The following is a 19,848-nucleotide window of genomic DNA, read 5'->3' on the forward strand; positions in this document are numbered from 1 at the left end:
GTGAATATATCCTTACAGGTGGAACATGCTATGTGGGTGCATTGCTGTAGTGCAGTATAACTGAGGAGAAGCCATGAGTAACAAAGCATTTTTCATAGTTCTAGATAAGAAGTCTTATTGAATAACTAAGGAACCACTCAAGGAACTCAGAGTTAGAAAATTTTGGTTGAGCTACGGTCCTAATTTTGACACACCTAATGAGTCACCAGCATGTCTTGCCCTTTACTGTTTGCTTTCAGGAGTTTCCTTAAATGTCATTGGCTACTACACTTGTCTGGAAAACTGATTGGCTGCATTAGTTATCTGCAGCCTTTTGAAGTATAGCACCATACACAATGCCCTTCTTGCTCTTGCAAACATTCCCATTTTCAGCGTGATTCTTACGCTGCTGGGAGGCAGGGAGCAGGACTGTGTGGTGGACCGGCGGCTGGGGTCAGGATCGGGGCAGAGGCTGGGGTCGGGGTAGTCGGCGAGGGCTGGAAGCTTGTGGGCATTGGGGAGGTGGAGGACCGAAGAGGCTCTTTGGGGCCCGCTGGAGAGGGAACTCCTCCAGTACTGGAATCAGCAATTACATTCTGCAATAAAACAACACATGGACAGAGAGAGAGTGAAGCAATAAAGCAAGTAATTTTTTTCTCTCACAGAAGCTTAATAAAACTAAAACTATATTTCATAAAAATCTAACAGGTGCTCTTTAATTCAAATGAGATGGATGCACTTTTAAACAGTAAGAAACCCTGAGATCTACTGGCTTATGAAAGGTTTATTTTATTGTTAGTTTTTTTTTGGACAGCTAGGGAATCTCACTCGGTAAATGTCCTGTACACGATAAGGTGGTAAGTAATAGTCTTTTGTAGAATTGGATTATTTCTAACTAACTGGGGTAGACACCAGCTCACTCTGACATAACCTGACGTTCACCCCAAAAGATCTCTGAACCAAATTGCATAAACTTAAATACAGAACTGTAATTATTTCTTCTTCAGTAATAAGTTGATCAAGGGCTGAATCATGTATGCATTCATCCAAACAGCATGTAATATTTGCATGGAATAAAGGGTGAGTTAGCTCAGGTTTAGTATCAGTCCTTACCCGTTCCTTGGCGTTTCCAACAACTACGCTGCTGGCCAGCCGGTTGTCGAATACGTCGTCTGTTTTGAGCTGACCGGCTGCTCCGGGAAGGGGAGGGAAGCTGGAGAGACCTAGCTCAAAGCTAGGAGACGGAGGTTTGGGAGGAGGAGGTGGCGACTGTGGCGTCACTCTCTACACGACGGCAAGAAACACAGAGTCAGCACAAAACTCCAGAGGAGGAGGGAAAAGAAATTATCCTAAATCACAGATGCCTCATTTCCACCGAAAGGTTCGCCTCGGCTCGACTCAACTCAACTTATGTTTGGTACCAGGTCCTTTTTTCTATCTCAATTTCCACTGCAGGTAGTACCTCCTCAGTTTAGGTGCAATTCTCAGTTGATTGCCATAGCGACACTGAGTGAAACTGCTGTGACAGTATCCTCAATGTGACACTTGCTGAACCCTTTCAACAACCAGAGTAATGTCTGCACTTTGTCAATTGTATGGCATAGTGTACTTAGTGTACAACATAGTTTTGCAAGCTGCTATTTTTTCAAATCTGGGAGGCGTAGATTAAAAAAAAAAATTGTGGTTGCTTTTGACGGTGGCTTGGCTATTTAAAAATGTCATGTTTGTGCAGGCTATGCAGTGTCGCACAAGTGATAATACTCTGACCAATCAATGGTCAGCAGTATTTTCACTGCACCTTCTGGTATTGGCTCAGCTCACTTAGAACCTTGACCCAGGTGGTGCTAAAAAAGTAGCAGACACTATGCACAACTTTTGTCAATGGAAAACCAGAAAAGGGTGAATTGAGTTGAGTAGAGAACTGCTGTACCAAGCAGTGGTAAAAGTCACACTACAACCAGTCAGTCAAACGACAAGGCGTCTGTCAACAGCTCTGCAAGAGCTGATAGCTCTAGACTGACTAAAAGCTTAAAACGGAAAGGAAAACAATGAAACTACTATGCATAATTTCATTCAATCCCACTTTAATTGTTTTCCTTTTCATTAATCTCGACATAAAAAAGCCACCAAAGCTACATTAGAACATCAAAAAGTACTTACTGTAAACTTTTCGTCCCTCTTTTTCCTAGAAGTAGAAACATTTTTCCTTTAAGAAAGAGAACACTTTAATTTACAAACATCCATTCTATCTGAAACAATGACTTCACCTAACACACACACAAAACGAATCACTTCTGCACCACATGAACCATATTTTAGAGTACTCACATCATTTAATATGGCAACCGGCATTTAACTATTTACGTTTCAGATTGACAGAGCTCAATCTAATCTCCAATGTTATCGAAGATGAGCAGCAGAGCTCTATTTTGTAGTTATTTCATGTTTTTTCCACATAGAAAGACTATGTGAGCTACTTCCTCCCCCTTTTTTTCCATTCATACCATAAAATAAAATGTATATGCCTCAAGCAGATGCTAATTTGCAGCTTACCGCTGTGAGGTGCATCATGGTTGAATATAGTCATTATATTTTTTTTATGTTTGTTTTTTGCTTTTTTTTTTAAAGCTCAAGTTTCCAGTTTTACTCATTTGAAATTGATGAGTAATGCTTGTGGTTGCTTTTGAACTTTTTGTACAATGTATGATTAGAAAATTTGAGGAAATGTGTGTCCGTATCATCAGGACTCTGGTGGGGAGTTGCATAATACTGCTGTCAGGCCACAGAGTATTCGGGGGCACACAGCAGTATTTATGCATTAAAGCAGTGCCGTACCTTCCTCGGCCGATACCCAGGGAGTAGTCTGGGGTTGTGGGCTCGGTCACTCGCCCCGTGCCCACGGTGTCCCTGCGGGGGAAGGCTGCAGTGGAGGGTAACCTGGTTCTGGGTTGGCTGGTGGGGAGTCGTGTCGGCGGACTGCTGCGAACCCCGTTGAGCCTCTCGCTGGGGAAGCTGGGGAAGAGACCCGGGTTGTCCAGGAGCCCCGTGCTGCGGTCCGCTGTGGGGATGGTTGGCCTCAAGTGAGGTTTACTGTGATTCCTGCAGGAAACCGAAACACTACAGTCAGAAAGTGTGCCGTGTGGAAAATCACTCAGCTACAATCAGCAATAAGCTGCAATTAAGATGTCGCAAGACTTTCTGAATGGTTTGTGTTCATTTGTCAAGAAGAAACCGGACACTTCAGAAATTCAATTAATCACGTTTAACCACATTCAAGACTTTGTGTTTAAATGATATGTCCTAAGACCTTTTAAGGGGAAAAAAACAATATGTGATAGACTTCTGGAAGTTGATTTCCAATATATAACATTTTCTAACAGCAGGATTTCACAATGTTTGTTTTCCTGCATTGTTCCTTTATTAGTGAATGAAAAGCCTCAGATACAAACCTGTTCCTGGGCGAGTAGTGTCTGACTGTGAGCGGGGACGTCGCTGGTTTGAAACTGTGTGATGTGGTAAATCCATTGATGAACTGGTTGTTGTGAAATGGTGCAACCTGGTAGACAGGAAACAAGATTCATAGGCTGAATAAACAGACGTCAGACGTCAAAATTACAAATTTAGATGAGAAAATGAGTATCTGCTCAGAGAGGAAAGTGACTTAAGATATTTTTGGACCTTATCTTTTCATTTGATGGTTTCAAGTTATGCTTTATACTGAAAATTAGTCTGGAAAGAAATACGCATACAGTAGCAGAGCAAAAACAGAGTTGTCTTCTGGGATTCAAGGTAACACAGCTTGACTGATTGATTTAAAATTTGTCTTTTTTTGGGTGAAGTACTCCTTTAATGCCCGGCTGTTAAATAAAAGTGCATCAGTAAGTAAAAAGCTCTGGCAAGTATTTGCTGACTTTTAAGGCTTTAAATGTAGAATTGTACCATTTTAACACCCAAACTGTCTTATTACATCCCTCTTCCTTAACTTCAATGATTCAAAACTACTCTTATCTTTCTTAAAAAGACTTTAGAATTATCATTGTTTGTAGCAAACCAAATTTACCAGCTAACACTTACCAGTGTGGGGTCGATGAAGCTGTGTGTGGCCGACCAGGCCTGTGGTGTGATGAGGCTGTATAAGGGGAACTGTTGCTGGGGGCTGTAAACCGGTGGGATGTAGTAGGATGTGTAGCGCTGCTGGGCGTACGGGTTCACCTCCACCGGCCGGTAACCGTTCTTTGGCATGAAAGTGTTGATAGCGATTGCCTTCGCCTTTATCCTCGCCTGGCGGAGAGAGCCAGAACAGAGTGGCAAATTAGTACCAGCCAGCAACATGCATATATATGTAATATCCTCAACATCAATTCATGTGTAACAACAATATAATGCACTTAAATATAAAAATGTACCCAAAAAAAAAAAGAAAAAAAGAAAAAAAAAAAGGGCTTTTTCACACAGGGCCATGTAGCTTTGGATTTTTTTCTTCCTCATTAATAAAGCCCTTCATTTAAAAACTGCATTTTGTGTTTACTTGTGTTATCTTTGACTAATGTTTAAATTTGTCTGATGATCTGAAACATTTAAGTGTGGAAAACATGCAAAAAAGTAAGAAATCAGGAAGGGGACAAACACTTTTTCACACCACTGTAGATATATAAAGGAATAATAAGAGTAGCCCTTATTGCCATCGCTGCCATTGCCCCCCCCCCACTAAAACCAGTGTTGTATTGGTGTCCCATTAGGTGGGTATATTGGGGCTTTCAAAAATAATAATGCAGTTTCACTCACAAAAAAACACAGAGTCCAGTTACTGAAGTACTGGACTTAAAGGAATACTTAACCCCCCAAATGACTCATCCTGTATTACACTGAATTCGTAACAGAAAAAATTGTGTTTCCTTGCAAGCCTCCACAGTGGACAAAGAATTAATAAACGTGATGCAAATAGACATTTACAAGCAAAATTATTTAATGAATTTGTATACAAAATGTACAGAAAGGTAAAATCATCAAGTTTTGAAAAAGTATTGCAATTTAATTTTTACTTTAATGTTATTATCTTATATATATTATCTTTGCAATATGATTATCTTATATAATGTTATTACTATCCTTAAACATTCTCCAGGTCCTCTGAAACTCTGCAGGACTTATTTCCACCCTGCCCAGCAGCGGTACCGTGGCAAACAGTCCCTAACTGTGGGGAGAACGCAGCAGGCTTCCCCGGAGGTCCGCCGCTTTTCCCGGTCCCTCTCAGAGGCGGTCCTGACTAGTTTTACGCCCTGGGCGAACCATCCCTCCCCTATGAGCCTCCGCCGTATTCCTGTCTGTGACCCCCGTTCAACCCACAACCGCCAGGATTCGCCTTTCCTTTCTGCTGCTGGTTGAAACGTGATAATAGGGGCGCCCCAGCGCCCACTCCACTAACTTGACGTGGAAATGAGTGGTAGTCTAGAAAACTGGCGAGTTTTTTTTTTTTTTGGAGGGCGCTTGTGCGCCCTCACATAGTTTGTGCCCTGTTCGGTCGCCCACATTGCCCATAGCAAAAAACGTCCCTGGTCCCTCTTCTCTGCCACACTTTGACTTATTCCCACCCAGCCAACAGTGGGACTTATATTCATTGTGCCGACAGTGGGACTTATATTCATTGTGCCGACAGTGGCTTGGAAAACCGCCCATAACCGTGTCACACGGGGAAGAGGGAAGAGGGAAGGTGGCTGGAGTTCCTCCAACATTTGCAGTTAGATTATCATATTTTTTTTATTGACAAAAATATAGGCTGCTTCGGCTGATTTTTTTATGCGCACATGTGCCCCTAAATATTTTTTACAGTTCGCACACACCTATTTTTAGTCGCAAATGCGAGTGAAACACTCGCACTGTCGAGCCCTGGGATGAAGAGAAAACCAAACTGAAGCAGGAAGGAAAGTCTGCTAAAATTTTATAAAGAGCAAATACATCTGCAAATAGGAGTAAAAGTGAAGGATTTTTTTCATTTATTTTGCACTCAATTCCAAATTTTCATTTTAAGCCCTCTGATAAATATCGGCCTGTGTCTACATCTTTTTCTTTGTTTATCTGGTCTTTTTTTATTAAATATATATATTTGTACCATTAGCTTCTTGCTAATCACTTAGTAGGAAACACGCTGCCTGGTGAAGGTTCGTAAATGTTTCAACCTGATTAATATTGTCAGTAAGAGCTTGCCAAATGCACAGGTAGCCAGCCACATATAAATTTTCACGTACAACATGTGGTGACTGTAAGCCAGTGTGACCTGAAAACAGAAGTTATTGTTGTGCTCTATAATTGAATGTATTCATTAAGTGTAAATTAAGTGTTGTAAATGAAAGAACCAATGAAATATAACTCTGGCAGTGTGAAGTTCAACAACATGTTATATAAGAGTAGCAGGAAAAAGAAAGATTAGAAGGAGCAGCTCTACCCAGCCAGGCTTTTCTTCAGTGGTGTTAATGGGGATTTTCATACATTAGTGGAACTACTTAAAAGTGTGAAGTCACATCACCTCTGAATAAACCCTTTACGTGAAGGTCTGTGATTTGAGATTTCACTTCCAAAAACCTTGATGTGTGCTTCTTTGTGACACTGATTAATTATGCACGAGGAAGGATATCTTAGTCCTGTTCTTCACTAATGAAAATTCAACATTTAAGACTTTGTGGGTGCTCAGATGTGCTTGAAGCGCATAAACTGACTGTGACACAGTCCTTTCATCACAAAAAATAAAAGAATTGCCCACAGACAGACGCATGGCTGAGTGGGTGAAATGAACAAAAAGAAAAATTGGGTGTTGACCGGTACTTGAAAGCAGAAAGTTCACAGCACAAATGAGTGCTTGAGGGTGTTTAATGTAGAGATTTTCTTTCCTGAAATCAGGCAACAATTGACCAAAGTTCATACTGATGAAAATATGATGCTCTTAGCTTTATGTCACTCATCCTTATAGAAAGTCAGTGGCCTCAGCTGACTGAGGAAGCAGTGAGGAAAGTTCTCTAACATACAGTCAAAGGTTACTGTTTACATAAGAGTGAATTGTATGATAAATATATGTATATTTAACTCATATAGTAGGTCGATAAAAATGGTTATGTATGTAGTAATTTGAATGTTGGAGGTTTAAGTTGTCACTTTGTATGACATTGTTGGGTCAGCTTTTGTTAGTACACGACAATAATTGTAAATTATCTTTGACAAAAGCCTAAAATCAGAGTAATGTAATGTAATGTAATGTCACCTACCTTAATAGGCTTCCCTTGGAAGGTCTTCACCTCCTCCCGGAGATACTGATATGCCTTTATCAAGACACAGTGAAAAACACCACTTTAAATAACCAGATGGAGATAAATGACACACAAACAGAAATACAAATGATGACTCGATTCATCTATGTGCTAGAAGAATCTTAAAGTATCCTATTACTAACTGGGCAATCACTCAAGCAGGATAATAAATAATGCCGGGAAACCAAAATCATTGGGAAAGAGTTTATTTTAAGAAAAAAGGGGCTATTTGAGAAAACTGAGATGTGATCTTGTACATATGAAGAGGACAGAGAGACGGGAGACGGATAATGGAATATTTGCTTAAGTAAAAAATTAATTAATTTTATATTAAAAATAAAATTCCCAAGGTGTAATTCTGTGTCCCCAGACTCAATATGCACTTGACCATTAGCTTATGGGACTAGTAGCTAGCAGAGCAATATCATGGAAGGTGCATGTCTGAACGTCAGTAGGACAAAACTTTATTTACATTTCTAAAAGACTGTGGTTGAGGGCTAATCCATGAATTTTACCCTTATCCTCATCCTCCTGACTAAACCATGCAGGTACTTTGGTGTGTGTGAAGGTCAGCAGGCTGGACATTAACTCCCTTTTTTATTGTGACTTCCAAGGAAAATAATAAATAACATTAAGATAATACAATATATTATCTTGTCACTTTTGTTACCTGCTGTGCATCTGCTTCTGATTCAAAGGTGATGAACCAGTTATCGTTGTAGGCAAATTCACAGTTGATGAACTTGGGTAAGTTGTCCCCTTTAAAAAGAGCCTCGACCTCCTGCAAAACAAAACAGGAGATGAAGTTATTGCCTCAAGTTATTTTCATGGTGACGCACTAAAACAACCTTTCCAGAAAATAGCAGCTACGCACCAATAAATAAACAGTTAAAGCAAATGAATGAAGATTGAGTCGTACAGGAAAAAGACTGGTTTATCTATTACTTTGACCTAAAACAGATGTGAACTGTTAGTGTTTATCAACAATTTTTCCTTCTGTGCAAGAGCAAATTATGTAATTGATTTAATTTATCATGTGTTAAAACATAAAAGCTAGTATAACTCAGGATATCTACAACACATATTACATAATTTTAGACTTCTGCAGGGCCCAATATGACTTCAGGCTTGTTCTGCCTCAAAACAAAACCCAAAACTCATTATCGTCTCCATTTCTTAAAAACAAAACAAAAAACAGACCTACTCACTTGCCACACGCAATGAACACCAGACTTAAACAACAACAACAAAAAAACACACAACCCAAACACAGAGTATAGTTATGTTGTAGGCTGGGGTTCTTTGAGCTACTTTGTTTGCAGAGAGCCATAAGGTCAATTATTATGTCTGAGCGCTGCTGTAAATAATTGAGTTGGCTCTGAATACTTCATATGACTGATACATTTAATTATGTAACTCTATATAAAAATTAAAATTAAATAACAACACTAATAAGAATGACCTTGTCATTGGTTCTGATTAAACATCACTGAGATAGATAAACATGATGCCATTTCAGTTATGTAAGTAAGCACATGAGAGTTGTCAAGCTCTATGGAATAAAAACATCCAGCTGCACACATAACAAGCTGTTAGCAGAGACTTCCATTGATATTATTCTCAGTTAGTGCAGCTGAAATAAACATTGACATAGCATTTTCTGCCATACTTCCTTAACATTCGCACAACATGATATAATAACAAATTGTTGTATGTGAAAACATTAATTGGACATACTGCAGAGCTGAAAATGTACTTGGTTGGTTGGTTGAACAGAAAATGATCTGCCATGCTGAGGCAGATAAGTAACTGATATTATAAGCATTCTGCAAATACTGAACTGCTTGACTGTTCAGGATTTTTCAGTGTCTGCTGCTGCAGCTGGAAAAGGCTTCAGAGTAACATTAAACCTACTGAAATCTGCACTGTGGTGTGTGGGTGATACCTGTGCTGTGGCTGTATTAGTGAAAAAATGGATGGAGTGTCTCCATATTAAAATCTTGACTGGGTGTAGGGAACAACAGGTGAGATGTTTAAATTGGATGTGTGAATGCAAAATGAGCTCCCTTGTCACCACACCACTGCTGTCATGGTTTATTCAACCGATTCTATTACACAGATGGTGTTCTGCAGACTGAATGCACCACCAAGACCGAGGACTGTGCAAGGTACTGATATTAGCTATACCGGTGATGGATTTGCAATTCTGTTTCTCCGTCTCTTTTTGTATGGGTTATGTTATATATTATATTATATTATATTATATTATATATATGGCTGCCATGAGGACCATTCATTACACCAGCTTTGCTTTGTTTTTATATAGATCCAAACCATGCGGGTATAATGTCACCCTGCTGTGTGATTTTACATCGTATGCTGGCATTCTGGAAACAAAAAAGATGTGACAGGCGTGACTTGTAATACAACAGCAGCAGCCTCTAGTGTGACATATAACATTACACATCAGGAGGTGCCTTCTAGAAAATAATGGTATAACATGGCGATAACAGTAATTTCTGTCCCTGTTGTGTGCCTGTTGATCTCATCCTCTGCCTGGATGGTAAGCAGCTGCTGGACCTCATTGTCTCCCCACTTTGCGGACATTTTCTGTTGCTGCTCTTGTTTGAGTTAGCTGCTAACTGTTTCTAGCTGCTTTTTAAATATCCAGGCCAAAAGTCGCACACATTATAGGTAATTAAAACGTCACACGTGTCCATTCCTACTGGCTGTCCTTTTTACACAGATGTCCATTTGGTGCTGTTACTACCTCTGCTGTCGGCTTAAAGGTGAGACATCTCTGTCATCTAATTCTGTGATCATACTTTTTAATACAGAACGGCGAGGTGGAATAATGGCACAACACCGTACAACACCCACTGACCTCTATGGGCGTGCTCTCAGGAACCTCTCTGAGGATCACGATGCAGCGGTTCTGATTGGGTCGCACCTTCTCCCCTTTTTCATCCACTTGGACCAATGGCAGAGCTGGAGATTAGAATGAAGCATTCACAGATTATGGTTTGGATTTTGAAAAATAAAAATTACATTTACTGGCTTTTACCTTCGAACTCTTCACTCTTAGTCAATTAATGTGAAAATTGTTAGTACTGAATGCCTCAAATCTCAGTGAAAACGATTAAATACAAGTACATGGGGCCTAACAACAGCTCAAATAAGTTACAGTTTGCTTACAGTATCTTGTCCAATTTCATTTGACACTGAGCCATATAATAAAAGTGCAGCTTCAATCCAGACAGGATTAATTTAAGTAGTAAATTAAGTATGTGTACTGTATAAATCAAACACAAGCAGGTAAGACTCTGCTGAATGCACTTTAACAACCTCTCCTGGGAAATCAACCCTGACCACATGCTGATAGAAATTCATCGTGGCTGGTGAGTTTGTCTCGTCAAACAGCCCCCTGAGCCCGTGAGCAACAATCATCAAAGTCCTGCTTTACTCTAAGATGCTGGTTGGTGAGTCAAACCATAAAGTGGATAACAAATGTCAGAAGGAAACACTCACATCGTAAAATGTCCACGATCAGCTCCACGTCAGTGCTGAGCTTTTTGACATGGTCCAGGTTGGCCACCGTCACAATTGGCACATATTGGTCACTGTCCATCTGGGAGATGAGGTACATGTCACTGGCCAGATTCTCCCTGATATGAAGAGAAGAAGCAGAAGTGGTTAGAATATGTGTCCTTATAACTGCGTGGAGGTGAAATTTAACCCTTGTTTACACAGATTAAGTTGACTGCACTTCTTCTGATTACCAACTACAGTGTCCTCACCTTAGAGGTGGCACATGTAACCAAACTCTGCATCTAATGAACATCAAGCAGCTTTATTTGGGAAGCCCAAGGGTAATAAATATGGGAACGTGAACCAGTGAAACTCATGTACCTCTCAGATACAGCTGTTGCACACTTGGCTGCTTTACTAATGTAACTGTGAGCTCAGTGGTTTTGTCAAAGGAAATGTTATGTAGGTGTTCATGGTTTCACCATCTCCAGATATGTTCTCATCCAGTATTTAAATACTTGACACTTCTGGTTTCACTGTGTTTTTGACTACTGGCTCCCCTTCATGTCTAGTCTTTGTTGTTTGAGTTTTGTTAGTAGTTCTTTGTAGTTTTGGAGAAGGTAACAGCACAGTTAACTATACTGGATGATTTGTGCCAAGAGGAAAGAAAAAGAAAGAAAAGTGTGGCCTTGATTTCCTCCAAACCAGCAGCTAAACCACCAGAGGCATTCAACACTATGACATAAAGCTTTCATTCAGACCACGCCTGACGCCCACAGAGAGAGAGAAAGAAAGACACAGAGAGAGACAGAAAGAGAGAGAGATGCTTGACCAGTATCAAAACAATGCATAGTCCCACAGTACACTGATGGCAAAAAACATATATAGCTAATAATTAATTAGGATTAATTAGAATTAAATTAATTTCTGTATATGAGGTCAATCATCAAATGATTATATAGTGCAGTAAAAAAAATAAAAAAAAAATAAATAAATAATAATAATAATAGTAATAATAAAAATATATATAGTATTTTTGTTTGTTTGTTTAGTTTAAAATAAATAAATTTATATGGTTAAAATAGGGAATACCCTACTAAAAATGTGGGCTTGGCTTGGCCTACCTTTATGCACTGTAGAGATTAGCTATGACATGCAAGTTTAATGTCATGTACCTAACACTGCACATTCATTTTATTTATTTTCTCGAAATACTAACATTACTGGTATGCCTGATCACCATTCTGCTTGTAATGTAATACTAATCTATCAGTTTTGCTGTATGGATCTGTGCAGTTATTCATAGATAGCAGTCCACACAGTCCATAATAATCTCCAACATGTCGGCTGCTGCCGATACTATCCCTTGGGATCCAACAAATAATCTCCAACATGTCGGCTGCTGCCGATACTATCCCTTGGGATCCAACAACACCATGCCGTCGGCCCTCCACCACCTCCACCCCCACCTCCGCCTCACAGGCTCCCTGGTCGGTGGTAGCAAACAAAGCCATGCTTCTCTCTGATTATATTGCTGATTTAAACCTTGACATTGTTTGCCTCACTGAAACCTGGCAGAAGCCTAACGATTACTTTCATTTAAATCAGTCTCTCCCCCCGGGTTTGTTTACACTGCCAAACTACGCACTTCCGGGAAAGGGGGCGGTCTCGCGCTCATTTATCGCGAGAGTTTTAAGATAACCCCTGTTCCCGTGAAAGACTCCCCATCTTTTGAGGTGCTGGCTGTGCAGCTAAATGGTCCTGTTCCTACTATTATTGTGTATCGTCCACCTAAGGCCCCTTCCACCTTCCTCACTGATCTGTCATCTACTTTAGCTGATCTGTGTGCCACCTTCCTCACTGATCTGTCATCTACTTTAGCTGATCTGTGTGCCACCACTCCAAACATAATATTAACCGGGGATTTTAACATTCATGTTGACAACCATTATGACACCTTCTCCATGGACTTTATCTCAACTCTCGACAGCTTTGAGCTCACTCAGTATGTTAAATTCCCAACCCACAACAAGAGTCACATTTTGGACTTGATCTGCTGCTCTGGCGTTGCCCCATTTAATCTCTCTGGTACAGAACTCCCACTTTCTGATCACAAACTCCTAACTTTCGATGTCTACCTCCCAGTTTGCAAATCCCCTCACGAGCGCACCATTTCCTTCTGTAATCTCAAGAACATCAATATCACTGACCTGAACAGTCTAATTTCAACGTCAATCTCTCACTCACACCTTTTCTCTACTGCTGACCTTGTTGAGCATTACAACACTTTTCTCTACTGCTGACCTTGTTGAGCATTACAACAGTACGCTACTCTCTGCACTGGACACCCTGGCCCCTTTGAAAACCCGCACTGTGACCTTTTCTTCATCTGCTCTCTGGTTTACCTCCGAGCTCCGTCAACTTAAAACACATGGTCGCCGCCTTGAGCGCCTCGCCAAAAGAACTGGACTCACTGCTCACCGTCAAATGTACTCGGACCACATCGACTCTTACAAGACTGCTTTAAACACCGCCAAGTCTGCCTATTACTCCAACATCATCCAACAAGACGGCAACAACACCAGGACTCTATTTTCCACTATAAACAAACTGCTCAAGCCCAAAGTAACGACCTCCCACTTTACGTCAGTTCTACAGTGTCAGCAATTCCTGGACTTCCTACACCACAAAGTCTACTCCATACATCAGCAGCTTGCTCCTCCCGTCTCCTCTCAGTCTAACACTCCTTGGTTTATTAATAATGTCCAGCTCACCAGTACCTTGTCTGCCTTCTGTCTGCCCTCCACACAACAAGTATCCCAACTGATCATATCTTCCAGGTCCTCCACTTGCCCACTTGATCCACTTCCAACTCCACTGGTCAAGGCTTGTCTCCCCTCGCTCTCCCCCCTCATTACACAAATCCTGCACTCCTCCCTCTCAACTGGTACTGTTCCTTCCTCTCTCAAAACTGCCTCAGTCACACCCATATTAAAGAAACCTGGTCTAGATCCAAACGAACTCAACAACTATCGACCCATCTCCAACCTCGCTTTCATCTCTAAAGTCATAGAACGCACAGTAGCCTCCCAACTCCAAGACCATCTGTCAATAAACAACCTCCTTGAGCCATTTCAGTCCGGTTTCCGTCGCAATCACAGCACAGAAACAGCTCTCATTCAAATAACAAATGATCTTCTTCTAGCAGCAGATTCTGGTCTTCTCACCATTCTCATACTCCTTGACCTCAGTGCCGCCTTCGACACTATATCTCACTCAATCCTCCTCGATCGCTTGGCTGGCACTGGGGTCTCTGGTACTGCTCTTCTCTGGTTCCATTCATACCTGTCCGACCGTTCACAGTTCATTCAAGGCCAAAACACCAGATCGTCACCCTCACTACTCACTCACGGTGTTCCACAAGGTTCAGTGCTAGGCCCTCTTCTCTTCATCATCTATATCCTCCCCCTTGGCAATATTTTCCATCACTTTGGTATCCACTTCCATTGTTATGCCGATGACACCCAAATTTACATTTCCACTAAACCCGACTTTACCTCACCCCCAGCTGCCCTCACTGACTGCCTGCAAGCCATCAATAACTGGATGTCAAATAACATGCTCAAACTCAACACCAATAAAAGTGAGGTTCTCCTCATTGGATCCAAGTCATCACTCTCCAAAGCCCACCCCCACAGTATTCCCATCGACGGCTGTTTGGTCCCCACCACATCACAAGTTAAAAGCCTTGGTGTTATTCTAGACAGTACCCTTTCATTTACCTCCCACATCAACAACACCTCACGCACCGCATTTTTTCATCTCCGTAATATCTCCAGACTCCGCCCCTCCCTTTCTCAGCATTCTACAGAAGTCCTCATCAACGCACTGGTCACCTCTCGTTTGGATTATTGTAACTCCCTTCTCACCGGTCTACCACACAAACTCATTCACCGTTTACAAACCATCCAGAACTCTGCTGCTAGAATAATTACTCGCACTAGGTCCTCTGATCACATCACTCCAGTCCTCATCCAGCTCCATTGGCTCCCTGTCCAGCAAAGAATACAATATAAACTCCTCCTGATAACATTCAAAGCCCTCCATAATCTGGCCCCCCCCTATCTCTCTAACATGCTTCACCCATATATCCCCCCTCGTCCACTCCGTTCTTCATCGGCTGCTCTGCTCACCACACCTCCTTTCAAACTCAGTTCTTTTGGTGCTCGTGCTTTTAGCTGCTCAGCTCCCAGACTTTGGAACACTCTCCCACTACACATCCGTAATCTGGACTCAGTTGATACCTTCAAGTCACACCTCAAGACACACCTCTTCAAAACTGCCTACTCCCTTTAATCCAAATAGTTTATCCATCCGTTTAGCCATCTCTATTTGTATGTTCTCTATATTTATTACTTGTACATTTATTTTGCTATTTCTATGTTCTGCATGTTTGTTATTTGTATATTTATTATTTGCTACTGTACTGTTCTTATGTTTTCTGTTATTTACTTGTAAGGCGACCTTGAGTGCCTTGAAAGGTGCCAAACAAATAAAATGTATTATTATTATTATTATTACATCACTGCATCCCATCCAAAAACTTTGAATACAGAACATGGCCAATTTAAGCTTGTAAGTATGTTTGTTTTTTTACAAGGCAAACTGACATCAAAATCAAATATTTGCATACTCATGCCCATCCCTCTTATCAATACCTATATTTTAATGTATCAAATGTCACATTACTTTTATTGCAGCTTTATTTTTATGCCACAAATTGATTATAAGTAAACATAGATAAAAACATTACTACTCATACAACAATGTGCTTTCTTAACAAATGCAACAGTCCACACTGTCGTACAAATAGCCAGAGATTAAGACTAAGAAATGTGATTTTATATTTTTCAGTTTCATGATGGTGCACACTGGTTTTGCTCTAATTCAATTGAATACCATTCCACAGACGGAGACCTTATTTTGATAAAGCCAATCAAGTCTTGCATAAAGCAGTTATATCAGCAGTGTATCATAGAGCAGAGGAAGAAAGTAGCTACACAACACAAGAGCCACAGACTCTGAACAACAACAACAACCTACATTAACTCTCCTGCTAGTCTCCTTCATACATCACATACAAACATGAACACTTGTCTTGTCCTTCACCTTAGCTTGTTGAAAGAGCCACTAAACCCTCATTCAGCTGGGAAAAGTGCACTGCTAACGTCAGCTGCAGCACATTTAACAGCATGTTAACTGATATTTCCCCAAAGGCCTTTGTCTTCCTTGTTACTTATTAACGATACATTTAAAGAACGGATTGACATTATTTTTAAACTGAAAAAAGGGATGACTAAATGTGACTCCAGTTGGACTTTAAGGATGCACAACCCAGAAGAACAGTCATTGGATAAATCATCATTTCCATTTATTAGGATTTGAGAGGAGTCCCGATGAGCCAAGATATGAAGCTTTACAGTGTACTAATTGTTATTACACATTTTGGGTGTTTTATTTTTTTTTTTCTGTGTTGCATGTTTCAACTTGGGAACAATAATACTGAAGTTGAATTTTGGTAAAAGCTGCAATAAGGAAGATTTTTAGGATGAAAGAGAAGCATCATATCAACAGAAAAGGTCAAACTATGACAAAGTTTCTTGTCCTGCCAGCAGAGGAGTAAGAGATTCAACTTATTTGCTGAAATCAAACCTCTCTCCAATATGCCTTTATAAATTAGTGAGCGATGACTGCATGCAGAGAAAGCTCAACAACAACCTCAACAACCACCTTACTAAGGAGGTGGTTGGGATTTAGATTTGAGGAGGGTGACGTTTATTTTAGGCAATCTATTCACATTTAAGACCTCTTGAAATCTACAAAAACCCATGAATTCCATAAACATTAAACTGGATATTCCAAAGTGCAAACACACAGTTAACACTATATTAGGTATCTGTGTGGGTGGTAATGTTCACATATGAGCTCTGGGTGCACACACTTCACATAGCTGTAAATGCAGACATCTACACAGGTGGGAAGATTTAAAGACTGAACCCTCATGGCAATGCTGACATAATTTTAGCTTTTCGTCCTATGTGAAGCTGATGAATGTAATCAATGTGTTGACAGCATATATATATATATATATATATATATATATATATATATATATACATAATATTATTTTTTTTATTTTTTTATTTTTTAAACACACTGAGATGATCTGTTGTGCTGGTGATGAAGAAACAGATCATCAGTATTTCATGAGGCAGAATAACCAGAGAGGAGACTACAATGAGTCATCCACAAGAGCCTTTCTTCTCTGGTCTTGGTGTTCTTTAATCATCACTTAAAAGCAGCCATTTTTCTTGCTGTGGCTCATTTTAAGTGCTTTTTTCCATTAACAAGTGTGAAACAGCTGCTGAGCAATGAGAGAAGTGGATGGGGTCTGAGATTTTAGTTAGTTGCTGTTATACATTAAAGGAATTCCTCAACAATTTGAGGTTTAGCATATTTCTTTCTTCCTTCTTGTGTTGCATTATAGGGAGAATGCTTCCATACTTCCAGAGTTTCTTAAAAAAATGGGATATTGACCATCTGAAGAAAACTACTACCAATTATACACAATGACTGATGACAACATGGCTTCAGACAGTTTAGTCTATAATTTAGAGGACCTGAATGACTGACTTCTTTATTCAGTGTCTTCATTTTCAAGGGAAAAAGATTATTTGCTGAAACCTCACTGGAAGCAAACCTACTCATAGTCATGTCGAAAACAGGCCCAGGCTCATTGTGATGTAATGTAGCATGAAGTTATGGAGGAGAACTCACCGGGAAAGACAGAACTCCAAGGTCTTCTTCAGGTGCTCCCTCAAACCCTCCTGGGGACTCTCTTGCTGGGGATCACTACCTGTTCACACACAAGAGGAAATGTTTCGGTAAATTAAAAAGCACCTCAACTAATCCTTGACCCTGAGAGCAAAACATTATTCAGATCAGTAAAATGTAAAGCCTGCTTAATGCTTTCTGCGTCCACAAGGGTCCAAGCAGGCCACTATGCGGACATCAGCATGCAGCCTAAAATTTCTGACCAAGCGGACTGTGTGCATAGCGCTCTGGCTGCACATGCTCCAGTTACAAAATATGATCTTTTGTTCCACACTCCAGTCCAGTTGGTGGTGTATGATTCTCTAACTGGTTGTCAAGAAGGAGGAGAAGGAGGAGGAGAAGGAAGAGAAGATGGAGAAGAAGGACAAGAAGAAGAAGAAGAAGAAGCAGCAGCAGCAGCAGAAGAAGAAGCAGCAAAAGAAGAAGCAGCAGCAGAAGAAGAAGCAGCAAAAGAAGAAGAAGAAGCAGCAGAAGAAGGAGAAGAAGGAGAAGAAGCAGAAGACGAAGAAGACGAAGAAGACGAAGACAAAAACAAAAACAAAAACAAAGATGGACTGAAGTGGAATGAAGTGTGGATGAGGAAATGTGCAAGCGTGCAGCCCCAGACTGACGCCAACCCACAACTGTAGTATGAATGGAATCACGTACACGTCTGCACGACTGGCACAAGTCCACAGCTGTCTGCGGATGCTCAACACGGACAGTATGTCCAGGGCTTATGGCTGAACCAAACAAACTGAATTTAGAGCAAGATGTGGGTGAGGACATGCAGTGATGCTGGGGTTGCAGCAGTATACCAGTTTCAAGGTGCACCGTGATATGAAAATTGACAGTCATCATGCCATGTACATTTGCTTAGCTACAATATTGAGGGGGAAGAAAAAAAAAAAAGAATTAAATTGGATGGAGAATTTCACCTTTATATTAATTATTTTCAAAGGGGAGATTTTTTAAACAAAGTTCCATTAAAAAAATGGTTTTAAGTTTTAATAATAGTAATTACATGTTTGTTCAACTGAAAATAACCTTTTCGTTATAATTATAATTCTGTAATACTGTGAAATCAAATATTTTCTCAGACAGTTATCGTACCGTGAAAATCTCGTACCGTTGCAACCCAGTGATGAGTGATGCATTACATACATTAAAAAGTCCACAAAAATTAAATTTATACACATAACATGTAGCAAGCTTGTTAGTATTTCTCAAAATTGCTTAAAAATCAATAAATAATGTGGATACAATTTTGGAAATCATTCCTAAGGCTTTAAGTTTTCATAAAAACATTGATAGTTTGATTATATTATTGCTTGTTCGTAAAATAAACTAATTTTGGCGTCTGTCATTCCAAAGCACAACTTTCTGAACTGTACCGGTGGCTCATATACCTCCTTTATTTAATAATCTTTATTTATTTATTTGCCTGCCTCCAAAGGGCAATCAGAGCTCAAGTTAATCTGCAACTGTTCACTTAGTGGGGTGAAATCTCTGGAAACAATGGGAGAGGCCTGAGATGTGCACTTTTACATTGTTTTGTAATATTTCTCTAAACGCTAGCCCACTAGCTTTGTGTTGTTGTTGACATTCCTTTCAGGTAGAGGGCATTTAGAGATAAATGTCTTGTCACGGATAGTGTCTGGTACTGGTCAATTAAACTTTAATGCAACTATAAATAAAACATAAAACAAATAGCTCTTAAGCAGTCACTGTATGCCTCCAGTCAATATATTCTGCTACTTGAAGCTGAACGCAGCTCTTAATAACATGATGCAATTTTATTCCAATCACTAAGAAAATAAAGAGACAATACTGCTAGCATCACTCAGTGGGAGATTTATCACTCTGTAACTGTGATTATTCACTTAATCTGTCAACGTAAACAATTAGATACAATCTGTCTCAGCTAAGAGCACTTTGACAACTAAGAATCAATCAGCTGCATTGACAAAAAAAAATAAAAAAAATCCCACTGTATATCTATATATCTTTTAAAGCCTAAAAACTCCCATGAACAGAAGTTTTTAATTTGATTCTGTTTTACTCCAGCAACCACATATGTCCACAAAAAAACCCTTCTTTATGTTTTCTGATCAATAGGTTTTAAACATGTGTCATCAAGGGGCACACCCCTCCAGGTGCAGATCACATA

General features: G+C 40.1%; 1 protein-coding gene across 3 annotated transcripts in view; it reads right to left on the bottom strand.

The window, feature by feature from the left end:
* LOC126408838 (la-related protein 4B-like) overlaps window positions 1-19,848 on the bottom strand; it is a 61,465-nt gene that overhangs the window by 12,625 nt on the left and 28,992 nt on the right. For 2 of the 3 annotated variants that reach the window (XM_050074560.1, XM_050074558.1), the window contains 11 exons: window positions 17,643-17,721; window positions 10,806-10,942; window positions 10,162-10,265; window positions 7,948-8,058; window positions 7,236-7,289; window positions 4,054-4,260; window positions 3,429-3,535; window positions 2,815-3,078; window positions 2,140-2,185; window positions 1,093-1,263; window positions 385-575 (listed from right to left, as the gene is read on the bottom strand). In XM_050074560.1, coding sequence (XP_049930517.1) covers window positions 385-575; window positions 1,093-1,263; window positions 2,140-2,185; window positions 2,815-3,078; window positions 3,429-3,535; window positions 4,054-4,260; window positions 7,236-7,289; window positions 7,948-8,058; window positions 10,162-10,265; window positions 10,806-10,942; window positions 17,643-17,721 — 1,471 coding nt within the window. The remainder of the gene's footprint in view (window positions 1-384; window positions 576-1,092; window positions 1,264-2,139; window positions 2,186-2,814; window positions 3,079-3,428; window positions 3,536-4,053; window positions 4,261-7,235; window positions 7,290-7,947; window positions 8,059-10,161; window positions 10,266-10,805; window positions 10,943-17,642; window positions 17,722-19,848) is intronic. The other variant, XM_050074559.1, reaches the window with a different exon arrangement.

This window comes from Epinephelus moara, chromosome 21 (genome assembly GCF_006386435.1).
Source record: "Epinephelus moara isolate mb chromosome 21, YSFRI_EMoa_1.0, whole genome shotgun sequence".
NCBI classification, from domain to species: Eukaryota; Metazoa; Chordata; class Actinopteri; order Perciformes; family Serranidae; genus Epinephelus; species Epinephelus moara.